This window comes from Toxorhynchites rutilus, chromosome 3 (genome assembly GCF_029784135.1).
Source record: "Toxorhynchites rutilus septentrionalis strain SRP chromosome 3, ASM2978413v1, whole genome shotgun sequence".
NCBI lineage: Eukaryota > Metazoa > Arthropoda > Insecta > Diptera > Culicidae > Toxorhynchites > Toxorhynchites rutilus.
Window position 1 is genome coordinate 170,877,037 of NC_073746.1, and position 15,612 is coordinate 170,892,648.

General features: G+C 36.5%; 1 protein-coding gene across 1 annotated transcript in view; it reads left to right on the forward strand.

Annotated features, from left to right (window-relative positions):
• Positions 1-15,612, forward strand: part of LOC129775787 (GATA zinc finger domain-containing protein 14) — a 301,077-nt gene that overhangs the window by 271,031 nt on the left and 14,434 nt on the right. The window contains exons 3-4 of the mRNA XM_055780882.1: positions 9,726-9,832; positions 10,111-10,207. Of these exons, the coding sequence (XP_055636857.1) occupies positions 9,726-9,832; positions 10,111-10,207 (204 nt within the window). The remainder of the gene's footprint in view (positions 1-9,725; positions 9,833-10,110; positions 10,208-15,612) is intronic.

The window sequence follows — 15,612 nt, forward strand, 5'->3', positions numbered from 1 at the left end:
AAAGTTGTTTAATAGTTTTTATTTTACTGTCTAAAATTTTCAAAAGGATCGGTCTACTGGGCGAATTTCTACAGCGTTTCTTCCGTGATGCAATTTGATGTGACACACCCTTTACTACATCAGTCATCCGCCCTATAATTATTGCAAACCGTTATCGGAGATCTGATAAAGTGGAAATTTCCTTGTAAATTCATGGCAAAATTGGGTTCAATTCCAGATCGGCCAAGGGTTGAAAATTCTCTCAACATTCCATGGAATATTCAGGGTTCTAAAAATTACCCAACTTGTTCTAATTGAGAATCCATGCCTATGCTGCAAGCAGTCCGTTTTCTATATTCCATCATTTTTTTCAATTCCATTCATCCTCGCAACCTGGAAGTGAATTTGAAAACTTGCGGGGTGTAATTTATCTATCTTCATATTAATAACTGTTCCTTAACACATTCCGTGCTATGTGGGGCGCATACGACCCCCACTGCACTTTCCGTACAGGCCATTTGATATTCTGTTTGAAAAACGAAGAATTCTTAAAATAAAAATGGGTTAGTGGGTTATGATATAACCGCAAGGTTGACGTGGGACTCCCGTTGGCTTCGTAAGCATTTTTATTGTTTTGATTAAATTATCGATTGAATGAAACAATTTTCGAATTCCATTGAATTCAACATATTTGCTTTGTAAGTAAAAAAATTGAACAGTTGCCATTTAAGATCTATTTATTCATTGTAACAGATTATGTTTTTCGTTACAAGTAAATTTGATGACCGTCCTTTTACGTTTTATATGATGCCTAGAACTACAAATATATGTGAACGGAAGCATTGTCAAACGATCATTGTATTTTACATTTCCCTTTGAAATTATTGCATCTCTCATGTTTTCGTCTCATGTCTCGAACTGCGAAAGTTCACTCACCTCTAGTATCTGAAATGACAATTTTTCCAGGCTTCTCAGTTTAGAAGTATGTTTTAGGGAAGCATATTCCGGTCTGCACAAAGACAAGACGAGTACTTTTGTGCTCGCAGCTTGCATATATTTGCAAAACGGATTCCCTAAGGAATCTTTGTTTTGAAATCCATCTTAGAGAAACACATTTCAGTGGGAACAAAAATACCCCCAACTTGCATTTATTTGCAAAACGGATTCCCCCAGGTACATTGATACTTATTTCATACATGTTCTGTGTTTAGGTTTTCATTTCACCCCCATATACTCCGGTTAGACGTAGTCCCACGTCAATAATTATTGTAGAGCCAAATATAGACTCTAAAATGCATATTGGAATTTATATCTTTTTTCTGCTAATTATAACTTGGTATTCCTTAAACGATTTTTTTAAACTTTAAAGCGTAGGTCGTATACGTCTCACGCGGCCTGAGTGACCAAATTGCCGTGGCACGGAACGTGTTTGAACAATCCATTCATTGTGAATATCCTCATCGTATTTACTAAGTCGTCTTAAATACTACATTTGAAATTAACAGAACTGGTTCATCTATCTTATGGCTTCAGGAGGAGGAGGACCCTTTTGAATCATTCCAGCAAAAATCGAATCGTGTAACTTTTACACAGACTAGGTCGCATATAAATTCGTATCAAATTACAATTGTATAAAATATCAATCAAAGGATGCATCAGGTGCAGTGTTTGGATTTCGATCAAAATCGAATGATACACAATGTGTCATGCAAGTAAACTCTCACGAACGTATAACCAAACATGAGAGGATCATTCAGATACTTGTATGAATGTCAGTAATCACTTGTGTAACATTTAGTGATTAAACTAAGAGAGGAACGAAGACTGTTGATTGCATATCCGATCTGTATCAAACATTGCATACCATTTTCGAAGCCTGCATACAAGTTTGAACCGCATATATCGTCCCATTTTACTATAGCGAAACCCACTGCACAGACAAGTGCAAAGCAATAAATGATACAAGAAAAAATACGTCATCATTACGTCACTATTTGCGGAGAGCAGCGAATGGGAAAAGAAATAAAACGCGAGAGTTTTTGCTTCTCACTGGAGCGGTGTTGCTAGTAAAACTATGCGGTCTATATGAATATACACATTTCAAGGGATAGCGGCGTTAAAAATGGAAAATATAATCTGACTACCCTTCTCTTAGCCTCTATCGAGCTAAATAATCATATAGTTTGCACTCTCTGAGACTTAAAAATCAGGATCTGCTACATTAGCTGAATATGAATCTTTCGCTTTGCGTTGTCCGTACGATCCTGCTGTTTCATGATGCATGGAGAGGTCGATATGCATATGTTAGAGGCAAAGAAGAAAATAAGCTTTCTACACCGAAAAATATGATAGCTTTGCTTGCATGCTGGTATGCAATGAAGTGTGAGGTCGATATGCATATGTCTCGTTCTCTTTTGTGTCGTGATTTGCAGCACATAACAACAATAGAATACCGCTGGGGGAAATGTTTCCTGAAAGATCATATTTGAACGAACGAAAGCGATTTTTTCAATGAGTGGATCATTTGGCAAACACTGATCAGGTGTTCTGAAATCGTATAAAATGCAAAGGCACGATTTTAAACATTATTGATGGATTAAGTCGTATATCGGTATAACAATCATCCTAATATCGCGATTTGAGGTGTGATATACGTACATTATATTTATAGTATACAACATTGTCAGGTCAAATCGCATATCAGTCTGACAAGCATCGTATATCGTTATATACGGCTCAATCTCTATACATATAAAAATCTCACGATGTTCGTGGTCGAACTCCTCCGATAGGGCACGACCGGTTTTTATGAAATTATACCCAAAAAATTGGCAGGCGTGAGAATAGGTCGTAAACTATATATGATATCGCTAGAGTACCGATTACTATATTTTTAATACCGATAAGGGTGACTCTATCCAGAAAGAAACATTCTGAATATTTTTTGATTTTTTTTAAAATTTGGCTTCAAAAATACATATAACCCCAGATTTTGAGCCCCTATCCTCTATATTCAAATTCAAATAATTTAACCATCGTTCGTTTTGTAAATAGAACGAATTTATTTGCGTTGTTAAATGGAAGATAGCGCTACGTCCACTTCATCAAACTTTCATTCTCACATGCGCCTTCCCATAGTAACCTCAATTCGCCTCAAGTCTGGCACATCGCCGGCGAACTGGAAACCTTTTTGGATGAGCACAATGAATTATTGAAGTTCTTCAAATCACACATGCTCGGATTGTAAAATCACAATCACGCTATTGTCCTCAATTCTGATGTAGCACCAACTGGGGAGCACGTGTGCAGATCCAATGCGCATGTTCTTGAAAACTTAGCTGGAATTATGGTAGACGACTGTACAGTGACAAAAAATAGTGATTCGAAGGAGAAACAATTGGGGGTCTCCGTAGCCACATTGGTTGCGCGTTCGCTTAGTAAGCGATCGATCGTGAGTTCAAAACTCAGGGCCCTCATTAACCATCTTTGTGTTACAGAATAGATACGTCCACGCAACAATCATCATTGATGGAGATCGATCCACGGTCGAAATAAGATCGATTCATCCATACAACTGCTCTGCTCTGCAAGACACATCGGGCTGCTGTTCTATAAATAACTCAACAATGATCAATCAACTGTCTCCGCTGTCCGGTGGTCTAACTGGATAATGGAGAACAGAAAGAATACTCTTTACGCCTAAATGGCTACTGTGTAAATGTACCATATGTAAATGGTTTCTTCAAAGGCCGTTCAACTGCAACTAATCTGTTGGCTTTTGTGACTTTTATTTTGAATGCAATGGAAAATGGCAAACACGTAGAAACTCTTTACACTGACTTCAGTAAAGCATTTGACCGCATCGACATTCCATTACTACTCTTCAAATTGCAGAAAATAGGAATGAAACAAAGACTCCTAAACTGGCTCAATTCTTATCTAACAAACCGTGAACAAATTGTTCATTTTCAAAGTTCTCTTTCAAATCCAGTAAAAGTCACATCGGGAGTCCCACAAGGCTCTCATCTTGGTCCTCTTCTTTTCATTCTGTACGTTAATGACATCTCCTTCGTTCTCAAGCGTATCAATATACTTGTGTATGTCGACGACATGAAGCTTTTCGCGGAAATTGGAAATGAAAACGACATCGAAGCATTTCGAAACGAAATACATGTATTCCATACTTGGTGTGATAAAAATCTACTAACACTGAATGTGAAAAAGTGCAACTCTATAACATTTAGCAGAAAAAAACATGTACCAAATATTGTAATATGTCTTGGAAATCAAAATGTAGAAAAATGTGAAATAGTTAGAGATCTAGGCGTCGTCCTGGACTGTAAACTCACATTCATAGAACACTACAACTCTGTAATAAATAAGGCGAATAGTGTGTTAAGTTTTGTCAAACGCTTCTCACATAACTTCCAGGACCCATACACAATAAAGCTTTTATATATTACATATGTAAGGCCTATTCTGGAATACTGAACGCATTGAGTCAGTCCAGAAACAGTTTCTTCTATTTGTACTTCGTAAACTCAACTGGACCTCATTTCCACTTCCTTCATATGAAGCACGTTGCATGCTCATAAACATCCAAACACTAAAAGAACGCCGTGAATTTGCAATGCTTTCTTTTGTTAATGACCTAATTTCGCAACGAGTACAGTCAGCTGAATTACTAGAAAAACTAAATTTCTATGTACCTGGGCGTCAACTAAGAACGCGAAATTTGTTTCTAACCAAAACATCCAGAACAAATTATGCAAATAACGCCCCTATCAATCGCATGATGCGTATATACAATCAGCACTGCGAAATAATTGACACAACAATGAATAAAAAACAGCTAAAAAGAAACATGTACCGCAAAAATAATATTTAACCTAAGAAAACATTGTAACATTAGTGTATAAGTGTGTAGTCTACATTTGTTTGACGAAATGAATAAATAAATTAATGCTTAAAATTAATGGTATAGAAGGAATACTGGCGAATGGCAACTGTGTAATGTGCTAATTATAGATATGATAACCATGTGACATGTACACGATTAAAATTCGGCTCTGTTACAACTGAAATGCTATTGAGCCTTAAATAAATGAATGGGATAAAAAAAAAGAAGAAACAATAATCTGGATTTCTCAAAACACGTCTTGGATGTCTTTTGAGTGACAAGTTCTAGAATATGAATGACCACAGGAGTCAGAAGAAACTTTTTTTATGAACATGATCACATTTAATGAACATGTGGTTAAAGGAGACAAAGCAAACAAGCAAATTTGACGCAATGAGGACCGTCATTATCCAGTGGATTGTCAACCATTTATGGTCGACATGTACGCGAAGGTAGAGAGCGAATGACTGCGATTCCTATGACACAATCAACAGAAGGGACGTGAGAAATAATATATTCACTTGCGAGACGCTACCATAGGCAACACTGACACAGCCTTCATTATTGCCAGACCAAAACGCATGCAATGACATGACATTGGTGCTCCCTTGGCCGAGTGGTTAGCGTCATAACTAACATGCCGGGTGTTCGGGTTCGATTCCCGTTCTGGTCGGGGGAATTTTTCGTCAAAGAAATTTCCTCCGACTTGCACTGTGATCACGCTTATTCTAGAGCTTGCCACTCAGAATGCATTCAAGGCGTGTTATTTGGCATAGAAATCTCAACTAAGTACTAATAAAAATGACGCAAGTAATACTACGTTGAGACGGCGAAGTTCCTCTAGGAACGTTAGTGCCATTGAAGAAGAAGAAGAAGAAGACATGACATTACAGCACATGTGTTTTAACAAAAATTCAGTGTTTAATGGGTTCCATTACACATTACACGTATTCGGTCCCATACGTTGTTGGATATTTTCGGCTGGATGGCAAATGCGAGAATTACTTCATACGTATATTATCAGTTTGATTTAATTGTCAAAATACGCGTTTAGGAAATTGATAGTATAATTTCCTTGGGAATTCCATATCCATCAACTGATCAATTAATCTCCTGTATTCTAAAATCTGCTCGAGTCAGAACTACCCGAACGGATCGCAACATTGGATTCTGTAACCCGTTCGACTCAAGTCCAATCGGGTTGTGCAAATGCCACACAATTCGACACAGATATTATTGAACTTCGTGTCCCATTTTTATGAAGGGAAAATGGCAATGCATTTTCGGATGAAAAAAACACGCTTTTAAAACAAAAAATTATATATGAAAATAGGCGCTAATATGTGTTCTGTGTAATGTGGGGGAAAATTTTGAACAAAAGATGTGTCTGATAATGATTTTATATTATGAATAAAGTTTTGACGGAAATGCAAGAAGGTTTATAGAGAAAAAGTGAGGCTAGGGCTATGACTAAGTCTTCAAGATATTTAAACAACTTTGAGTAATAATTTTCATTCAAATTTTAACAATGTAAAATTGCTTTCGGTTCTGCTAAGTATTTTTCACCAACGAGTCAGCACATAATTGAATGAATTGATATAGAGTTTATTTATTCCAATTTTCTACTTCACTACAAATTATTAAAACAGTCATACACACTTACACTTATGCTTTAATTATTGTTCATTTAACGATCAAAATATTCACTAGAAAAATAACGACCAAAATATTTTTACTAGATACAATTTATATGGCAGAACGACGTTTGCCGGGTCATCTAGTATACAAATATAAAATGACATATTCGCCTCCACTTTTACATGCATATGCAGTTATACGCATCATATATAACCCAAATGTGATTTGGATGTATGTATATAGCCTCCAATTATAGCATTTTATACGATTTAATGTTTGCTGAGTTAGCATATTATAAGTCTTATATTCAGTAGGATCGTATTGTATCAATATCGTATATAATGTCTATCGAAACATATACCGTGTAGTTCTAAAAACGTATAAAAAGCGAAAAAAAAGTATTTGATATATCTCGACTAATCAAGTCGTAATTGGGTATAACAAACATGGGTCTTATGGCATACACCATCGTAAAATTGAACTAATCTACGTCTTTCAGGCAGTTCAATTCTAGAGTCACATAAACGTATAGTTTTTATCAATGTAGTACTGCGAAAAATCGTGTTACATGTTACATATCATTCAACAGTAGATCATATTAGATCGTAATCGATGGCATATTACATCATATTATGGATTTAAAACATCAACATTGTTTGGCCATCAAATTGAATAGGGGTGGGGGGCGGTATATGAAAACAGTACGAAAGGAAGTGTTTACCTGAAGCATGAAAGAGAAAGGTTAAATACAAACTTTTGAAACTCTGCAATATCTCAATAAGTTCAGTGGTATTCAGCTTCTACTAGTACGAGTACTTTTGTTCAAAAACAAAACAGAATAGAGTTACAAGATGGCTGTGGAGTAGGTTTGTCGCATTGATCAACCTGGTAGTATACTTCAGAGCGCCTTGGTTTATTTGGCATTGCATGGTTGCCCAAGTTGGTTCCCAAATAGTATCCAATTATGTAAAACTACGTTCTGAAAAGAGAGCAATTGTTCACATTGTTCTCAAACGAATTAACGAAAATACTTTACAATTGAGATCGTTCTCATGAACTTCCCGGGTTATCATTTCAAATAAACGAAACTAAGTTTTTGTTTTTTCTGATTAGGATGATTTCCCTTTCCTTAAGACACAGTTGAATAAGAGAAATCTGCAACCAGGAATGCTGTTCTGATTACGTCTCTTTCGTATCATATGAACGAGTTTAAACTGCTCCAGTATTATATTTCAGATAGCCGTGCGAGATAACTGCTGCCAGTTAATCCAAACAACTGGAGTTTGAATCCCATCGGAGCAATTTTCTTAACCATCATTACCACTCATTTCAAACATTATGCCGTCCTCCCTCTAGAAGTCAATTCAATATTTTTCTAATTCTTCAAACATAACTGCTCTTATTTATACAAATGGCGATTCGTGATGTTATAAAAATAATTATAACATCGTAAATATTTTTCGCAATTAGTTTTTTTTTATTTGTCTGTAGTAAATCGTATATACATATGACATTAATCGTACATGAGTTGTATATTTATCGAAATTAATTCGCAAACATTTGTTGTGTATGTATATCGCCTCCGTTTTTGCATGTATATGCTGGTTAGGCGCATCATATACCATCCAAAATATGGGATTTATGATGCTGTATATACGCTAGTCATACGATTTAATGTTTGCTAGAATATATTACGGGTGTCGCAAGAGGGAAGAAAAAATGCAAGCAGTTCAGATGCATGCAAAAGATGCATGCAAATGAGGATACTTGGAAAAACAATAAACATTTAACATTTCACATCGTACACACTTCAATGAGCTTTCCCAGTCAAATTGTGGGCATTATAGATTCTACTCGTATTCTTTTAAATGGTCATATGGGATGGAATTCTTGACGAAACATTTCGTTAATACATTGCTGCTTATCTACAGCGATTCTCGATTATGTTCCTGCGAACAAAAATATTGTATGGAGCTTTCATAAGCAATATGCAATAGAATATTTCCGTGTAAAAAAAGATCATACCGCATTGCGCATTTCGAAACGAGTAACTCGTTTCGAGAGAATACGAACTCAAATCGAAATGGTTTTAGTATTATGTATATTTTTCAAGTTTATATTTTTGGGGTACTAGATTTAGAGCCAAATTTGTCTCGTAGAGAAATGTAAAATTTTTGGGTTCGTAAACAAAGCTGGTCAAAAGCATGTGAAAATGGTCGAAACGAACAAAAATCACTCGTTTCGAAATGCGCAATGTCACCCCTGCTCTGGTCGTTTTGCTTTGTTCTTTTTTTCCATTCTGAAAGGTCGAAAAATTTTTTTTTTGTTTTGCATTTTGGGGAAGCTTATGCCCTCAGAAATGTTGTCCTAAAAGAATTTCTCGTTATTTGATTTCGTTGTAAAGTTACAGCCTGAAGTATGAAGTCACTCCCAGGGATAAGTATTGCTGTAAGAATTTTTAAACGCATTTTTCTCGTAGCCATATTTTTTCAGCTGGTGGTATCGATATCTCAGGATCTACTCGACCGATTTGTTTGAAATATTTCATGAACATGTAAAAATTAATTATCTAAAGCGTTACATAGCCGTTTTTTGATATATATTTTTTCGATTTTCTATGATCTTCTAATGTATGTAACGAAGCTACAACTTCGTGAGAGAATCTGTAGAAAGTTCCCATGCACCATATGACTCAATCGACCTAAACAAAGTTTTATGATATCTGATAACTATGAAATATAAGGGTTTTCGGCCTACTTACAATTTATTTCAGATCTGTATTGGAAATTACGTGTGTTTTCTGTTCAACTAAATTTATCTTCCAAGTATAACTTGTCGTGCTCAAATTGGATGCAAAATGTTGTAGTTATTTGAAGTAGGGCTGAATTTTGACACAGAAACATTCAAAATACTATTAAAGATCGGAATCACAAACGATTTTCATGATGTTTTGAGAAAATGATATTCAATTTGTATGAAACTACGAGAAAGTGTAAAACGTGAAAATATTGACATAAAATATTTTAGGTTACTCTCGGTCCCGATGTTTTAACATACAAGCTGCATAACCGTCGCGTGTAGTTTTTTTTTAACAAACGCCTGACGTCAATAATTTTTTCAGTTTTTTTAAATTTTCTTAAAATACCATCCAATTCAATAGAAAGTTTCATTCCACTAATTTCGCATTTTCCAATTTTCTTCCTTCCAGAAGTCGCTGTTAATTGGACGTATTCCGGTGGCTCAAATGACCGGACCGATCAAGCGAGGTCTGCTCTGGCAGCAACGAGATAGACTGTTCTCCAGATGGAAAGAAAGGTTGGTATCCTGCTGAGAAGGTATAGAGCCTCGCTACAGATATAAATATGAGACACTCACTACTTCTTTCATCGGAGCTGGATTGGTTTGTGCACATAAAAGATTCCCTCGAACATCCTTATCGGTTCGTAGCTTCCTCACTCCACTAGGTGGGTGCTAATTCCAGGGGCTATTCGGACACAGGATACAGACGACATTCCAGTTCCGCAACAAAAAGTTATACATTCTCGGAGCACAATCACCAACCTAATGAGGCATTGTATTTACGACTATTGCAGATATTTCATCCTAACACGTGATTATCTCAATTGCTTCAAACGAGCGTCTGGATCGGCGTCCGAGAAGATATCCGACATGGGTCAGTTCATCTTTAAGGTGAGTTAAAGGCAATCTTCTGCCGAAGATAAGTATTTCATCTTCGGAGGGGCCGTTAATTTAATAACGATCATCATGGTTTAATTTCGCCCAACCACTTATCAATTTCCCGCTCCATCACCTTTCTGATTGCTCCCATAAGGATTTCCGCACCGGAAAAGCAAATGGGATTTTCGTCCGGCCATTGAGCTGTGGTCTTTGCGCTTCATACATGACTTATGACAGCAGGGGCAGGGACCAGATTCTCTTGAAGTATGTAGCAGAGCGAGAGAAAATTTCATAACAAACCAACCACTACCGGGAATAATCAGTGAAATGATTGAGCGAACATCCACTCGAATAGCTTCCCGAGATTCCGCAAGATTAAACCGAAAGGTGCTTTCACGAAACGCAACGCTCCGAAAGGAATCCAATCTTTTCCACCTTATAACATCGCGAACGCCAGACTAGCAAAAGAAATCCCTCAATATCCTCACGTCAACGGCGCACGACGTCTGTCAGAGCCTGCAAATCAATTAAAACCAATTTATATTCACTCTGTTGAACAAACATTCCATATCATCACCGCCCAGCCCCGTCTTCCCCCTCACCAATCATCTCACGTAACTCTTTTGTCGGAAGCGCGTCTCGAACGAGTAGGGCAAAAATCGTCGTTTAATTGCATTTTCCAAACCAACATCATCCCCGTTGTCGGCGCTTTTTCCCGACGTCGTTTTTCCAAGCGACCTGGATGGCTCAGACTTCCATTGACTGATAGGCCAAATCAGCCGAGGAATTCGCATGGAAAAATGTGTGCTTTGTGTGCTGCTGCCAGTGGTTAAGAGAGGCGGGGAGGGCCGGAATTAAACGGGCACCGCTTTAGCCTACGTAAACTTACCGAATGGAGGCTGAACGTCATCCTGTACTATTTGCTCGACAAAGAATCTCGAAGATCATTGATCGCTCTCCCTCGTCGCCCTTCAACCGTCGAGCGATAAGCGATTGCTTTGGAACGAGCGATTGTGACGGCTTTTGTGGAGCTTTGCTAGACGTGAAATAATTCAACGAATGATTGATGTTTTCTCGTGCTTTTGTGGGCTTGATTTTGGTAACAACAAGACCGTGAAACTGAATCGAAAGAACTACTGAAAATTGTGCAAAGCTTCTGTACTGCAAAGAAAAAATGGTCCACGAACGTAATCTTTGGAATATGTAAGTTTTTTTTGTCATGTTCTAAAAAAAACTATCGTGGGAAAGATGGCATATGTTTACTATTCTGGTATGAAGTCGAAAGGCGGACCATTTCCGCCCTAGCACTTCGATAAAACACATCGATTAAAACGAAACCGACCAACTAAACTATAACAGGACTACAGAATAAACGTTATAGAAACATAGAAATGAACTCTTCAGTACAACTATTTTGTACAACTGACAAGAGCTGATGAAAAGATTTTTTTATCCCATCTGTTCTATTTTATTATGCTCATTTAGCAATTCAGCTGTAACAGAGTCGAATTTTTTTCCTATGAATTAGAAGGTCTCCATCTAAGTTATGAATCACAGAATTCCACAAAATCATGTTATATTTGTTCAAAATTTGAAATTTCTTTCATCGTGTCGTGATATTAAATCCGGACACTTTTGCTTCTAATTCCGGACACATGTTTTCTTTGCATTTCTTCGAGAGAAAATATTTATTAATTATTTTAGAACTTATTAACGGGTGCGTCATAAGTAGCGGGACAAAATGGAAACACGTTTGGTATAAATGTTTTTTATTAATTCAATTATGTATTGTATTTTCACAAGATGGCGCCATATCAATATGGGTATCAAACGAAAGGGATTGACTAGTAGAACATAGTTATTTATGGATGGTGATACAATTTTTTTTAAAACCCCATCAATATGGGTATCAAATGAAAGGGCTTGACTAGTAACATACAGTTATTGATGAAAAATGTAAATCCAAGATGGTGGCTGCTACAAAAAGGGCGGATTACATATTTTCTCTAAACCCAATCAATATGGGTATCAAACGAAAAAGATAGAGATATTAGAACACGGTTATTCATGAAAAATGCAAATCCAAAATTTTAAAGAAATTGTGAACGGTTTTATTGTAGAGAAATATACTAATGATACAGATAACGTACTTAAAACTAAAAAAATGTAAAAAAAACTTTTGAAGTTCAACGGTTTCATTGGGATTAAACATAATAATTAGAGATGAAACGGATATCCGGTAACTATCCGGTATCCGGCCAATATTTGCTATCCGGCCGGATATGGCATATCATCTTTCTCCTGATATTTCGACATTTTGGGATAGCAATTATAAGCAAAATAATGAAGCTACAATTTTTGATACGCAAAATAGCACTGTAGCTGGGAATGGTTACTGTTAGCTCGCTTGGATAGTCAGCAATACAATTAATTCTAATCATTCACAAATGCAACAAAATATATAAATCAATAGCAAAAGTGTGTAATGAAATGGCTTTGTATCACAACCACACATACAAATCTTTCTGATATCATATGAATGATTGCACGGGTCAAATGACCCGTTGCGGTAGTTAGGGCAGATCACATATATTTCTTGAAAAAATAACAAGAGAGAAGTAAACACTGAAAAGTACATTCGATGTATGTTTTAAGAAAAGTAGTCTAGGCAAATGATGTTGTGACAATGTAATTTGCAAGAGAATTCTGACAAAAAGTTTAAAATGGGTCATTTGACCCCTCGTGGTAGGTTTAGTGTTAAAATTGTAGTACTTACTTTGACTCGATTAGTATGAAAATTACTATAATATATCAACAAAAATCTCATCATTGCAGTAAAAAATCCTTGACAGAAAAAAATGTGTTCAATATTCCTTGCAGAACACTTGATACTTGATTAAGGAATGTTCATTCTATACGGAGAATTTAATAATAGTTAATTATTTTTATATAATTTTTATATAAACACTATATAAACACTAGCTGACCCGGCAAACTTCGTCCCGCCCAAAATTTGTTTTGTGTTATCAATACTTTCAATATTCACGTTTTCTTACTATGAGCAAGTTCATGGGTCCAATCGCAGAACTGTTCAATGATTGATCTTCCAATCGACCCCGTTGAATTTATTTTTTACTATGAAATTCCTAGTATATCTAACAAAACTCATCATTATAATATCAGATTATTTTCAGACACAATTCTCGTTCAAGATTTTTCAACCACTTGCAAATAACATGTATCTCCGTTACATGGAATAAATGTTTTATACAGAAAATATGATAGAATAAAGACAGCCCCACATCGGACAATTCCTTTCTCGAGTTCTGCTCTTATTAACACATTCGGCGATACTTTTTTATTGGTATAGATAGAAGAAGATATAGGAGTGCGTTTCATCACATTAAAATCCATTTCCAGTTTCGAACAAAGATCAATTTCGCTAGCGCAAACAGCACTAACAGCACTTGTCACTATGTAATCGTAGAACATATGGGAATTTAATTTTCCGATTTTTCCTTTTTCCTTCAGAGTTTTCCGAAAATTTTCAATTGTCATGTTCGGTTGGAATACTTTTGGTTGAAATATGTGTAATATTTTTATGGGACCCCCTCTCCATTCCAGAGGAGGGAGGGGTGCCATACCATCATAGAAACATTTCTCATACCCAAAAACCTTCACATCCCAAATTGTGCTTTATTAGTTCTCGAGTAATGCAGAAGTTTGTGTTTCGTTTGTATGACAGCCCCCCTTAGAGAGGGGAGAAGAGTGTATTCACCATAGAAACGTTTGGTGCCCCATAAAACCTTCACATGCCAAATTTGGCTCCATTTGCTTGATAAGTTTTCGAGTTATGCGAAAAATTTGTGTTTCATTTGTATGGCAGACACGCAACCAATTAGGCTACGTAAACGCCCTCGATGAATAGATGCTTGCATTGAGTGACGCGAACGATTCAATAAACAAAGCAATAAAAAGATAATTTGAGCGAATTGTCAAATTAATTCTCAGCTTGTTGGCTGTCTAGAGCGACACTGAACTTGTTGAATATACGAATAACTTTTTTACAATTTTACAAATTTTACAACGAATCACTGCAAGAATCTCGAATCGCTGAACAATTTTCGTCTGAACCCATTGATGATCCTTCATCCCATTTCGTTAGCCAATCAGCGAGGTTTAACAGGGACGCATATGAAACACAAATTTCTGCATAACCTCGAGGCTAATCAAGCAAGTAGGGCAACATTTGGCATGTGGTGGTTCTAGAGGGGGGCGTCAAATGTATTATGATGATTGGACACTCCTCTCTCCTCGCGAAGAAAACTAATCAAACAAAAGGTACCAAATTTGGCATGTGGAGGTTTTAAGTGGCAAGAAATGGGGGCTCGCCACTCTTCCCCTCTCTTTAAGGAAAAATTTAGAAAACTCTGAAGGAAGTTGGGAAAATTCGGAAAATTGAGTTTCCATATGTTTTACAATTACATCGTGACAAGCGTAGTTAGTCTATTTGATATTTGCGCTAACGAAATTTATCTTTGTTCGAAAGTGGAGATGGAAAAAACGCACTCCTATATCTTGTAACTATATAAATAAAAATGGATCGCCAAATGTGTTGGTAAGCGCAGAACTCGAGGAAGGAATCATCCGATTTGAAATGTCTTCATTTTCTTATTTTTTCTGTATCAAACTTGCTCATAGTAAGGAAACGTGAATGTTTGAATGTATTGAAAACAAAAAACGAGACGAAGTTTGCCGGGTCAGCTAGTATATATGTTAGAGTACCAATAGATGTATGGGAAAAAAGTGCCCCTCGAATTTTCAAAGCGAACCTGACTAAAAATGTTGATTCCCACGAAATACTACCCTATGCAAAATATCAGCTCAATCGGACTTCATTTACTAGTGTCGCACAGCGGTCAAAGTTTGAGTTTTTCGAAAACCGAAAAATCACTCAAGGGGAGTAAAGGAAATCAGGGGTTTCGAAAAAAAAATTTGATGCCAAATGTCTTCAAATTGCATGAAACGTCGAGATCTACTGTCATCTCGAAAAAAAAAAAATGTCCAAAATCGACGCTCTGGGACTTTGTCGTTTTTTTCGAAATACGAGGCAAAACGTATGGTTTAGGGTGCCAATGAAAATCGTTATATCGATTTTTCATACGGGACTCCCTGCGAAATGTTAATTTGCACGATAAAATACCCTCTGCAAAGTATTAGCTCATTCGGACTTCATTTACTATTGTCGCAGATGTGCAAATTTAAGTTTTCTGGAAGCCGTGTCTTAGTTCTACGGCTCATCAGAAACCGCCATATAACATCAACCTTCCGTTCAAAAAACACATTTCACGAACAGTGCAATATGTTTTAGACCATTGTCCTGGAGACAACTCGAAAGTTCATCGATTGATAATGCA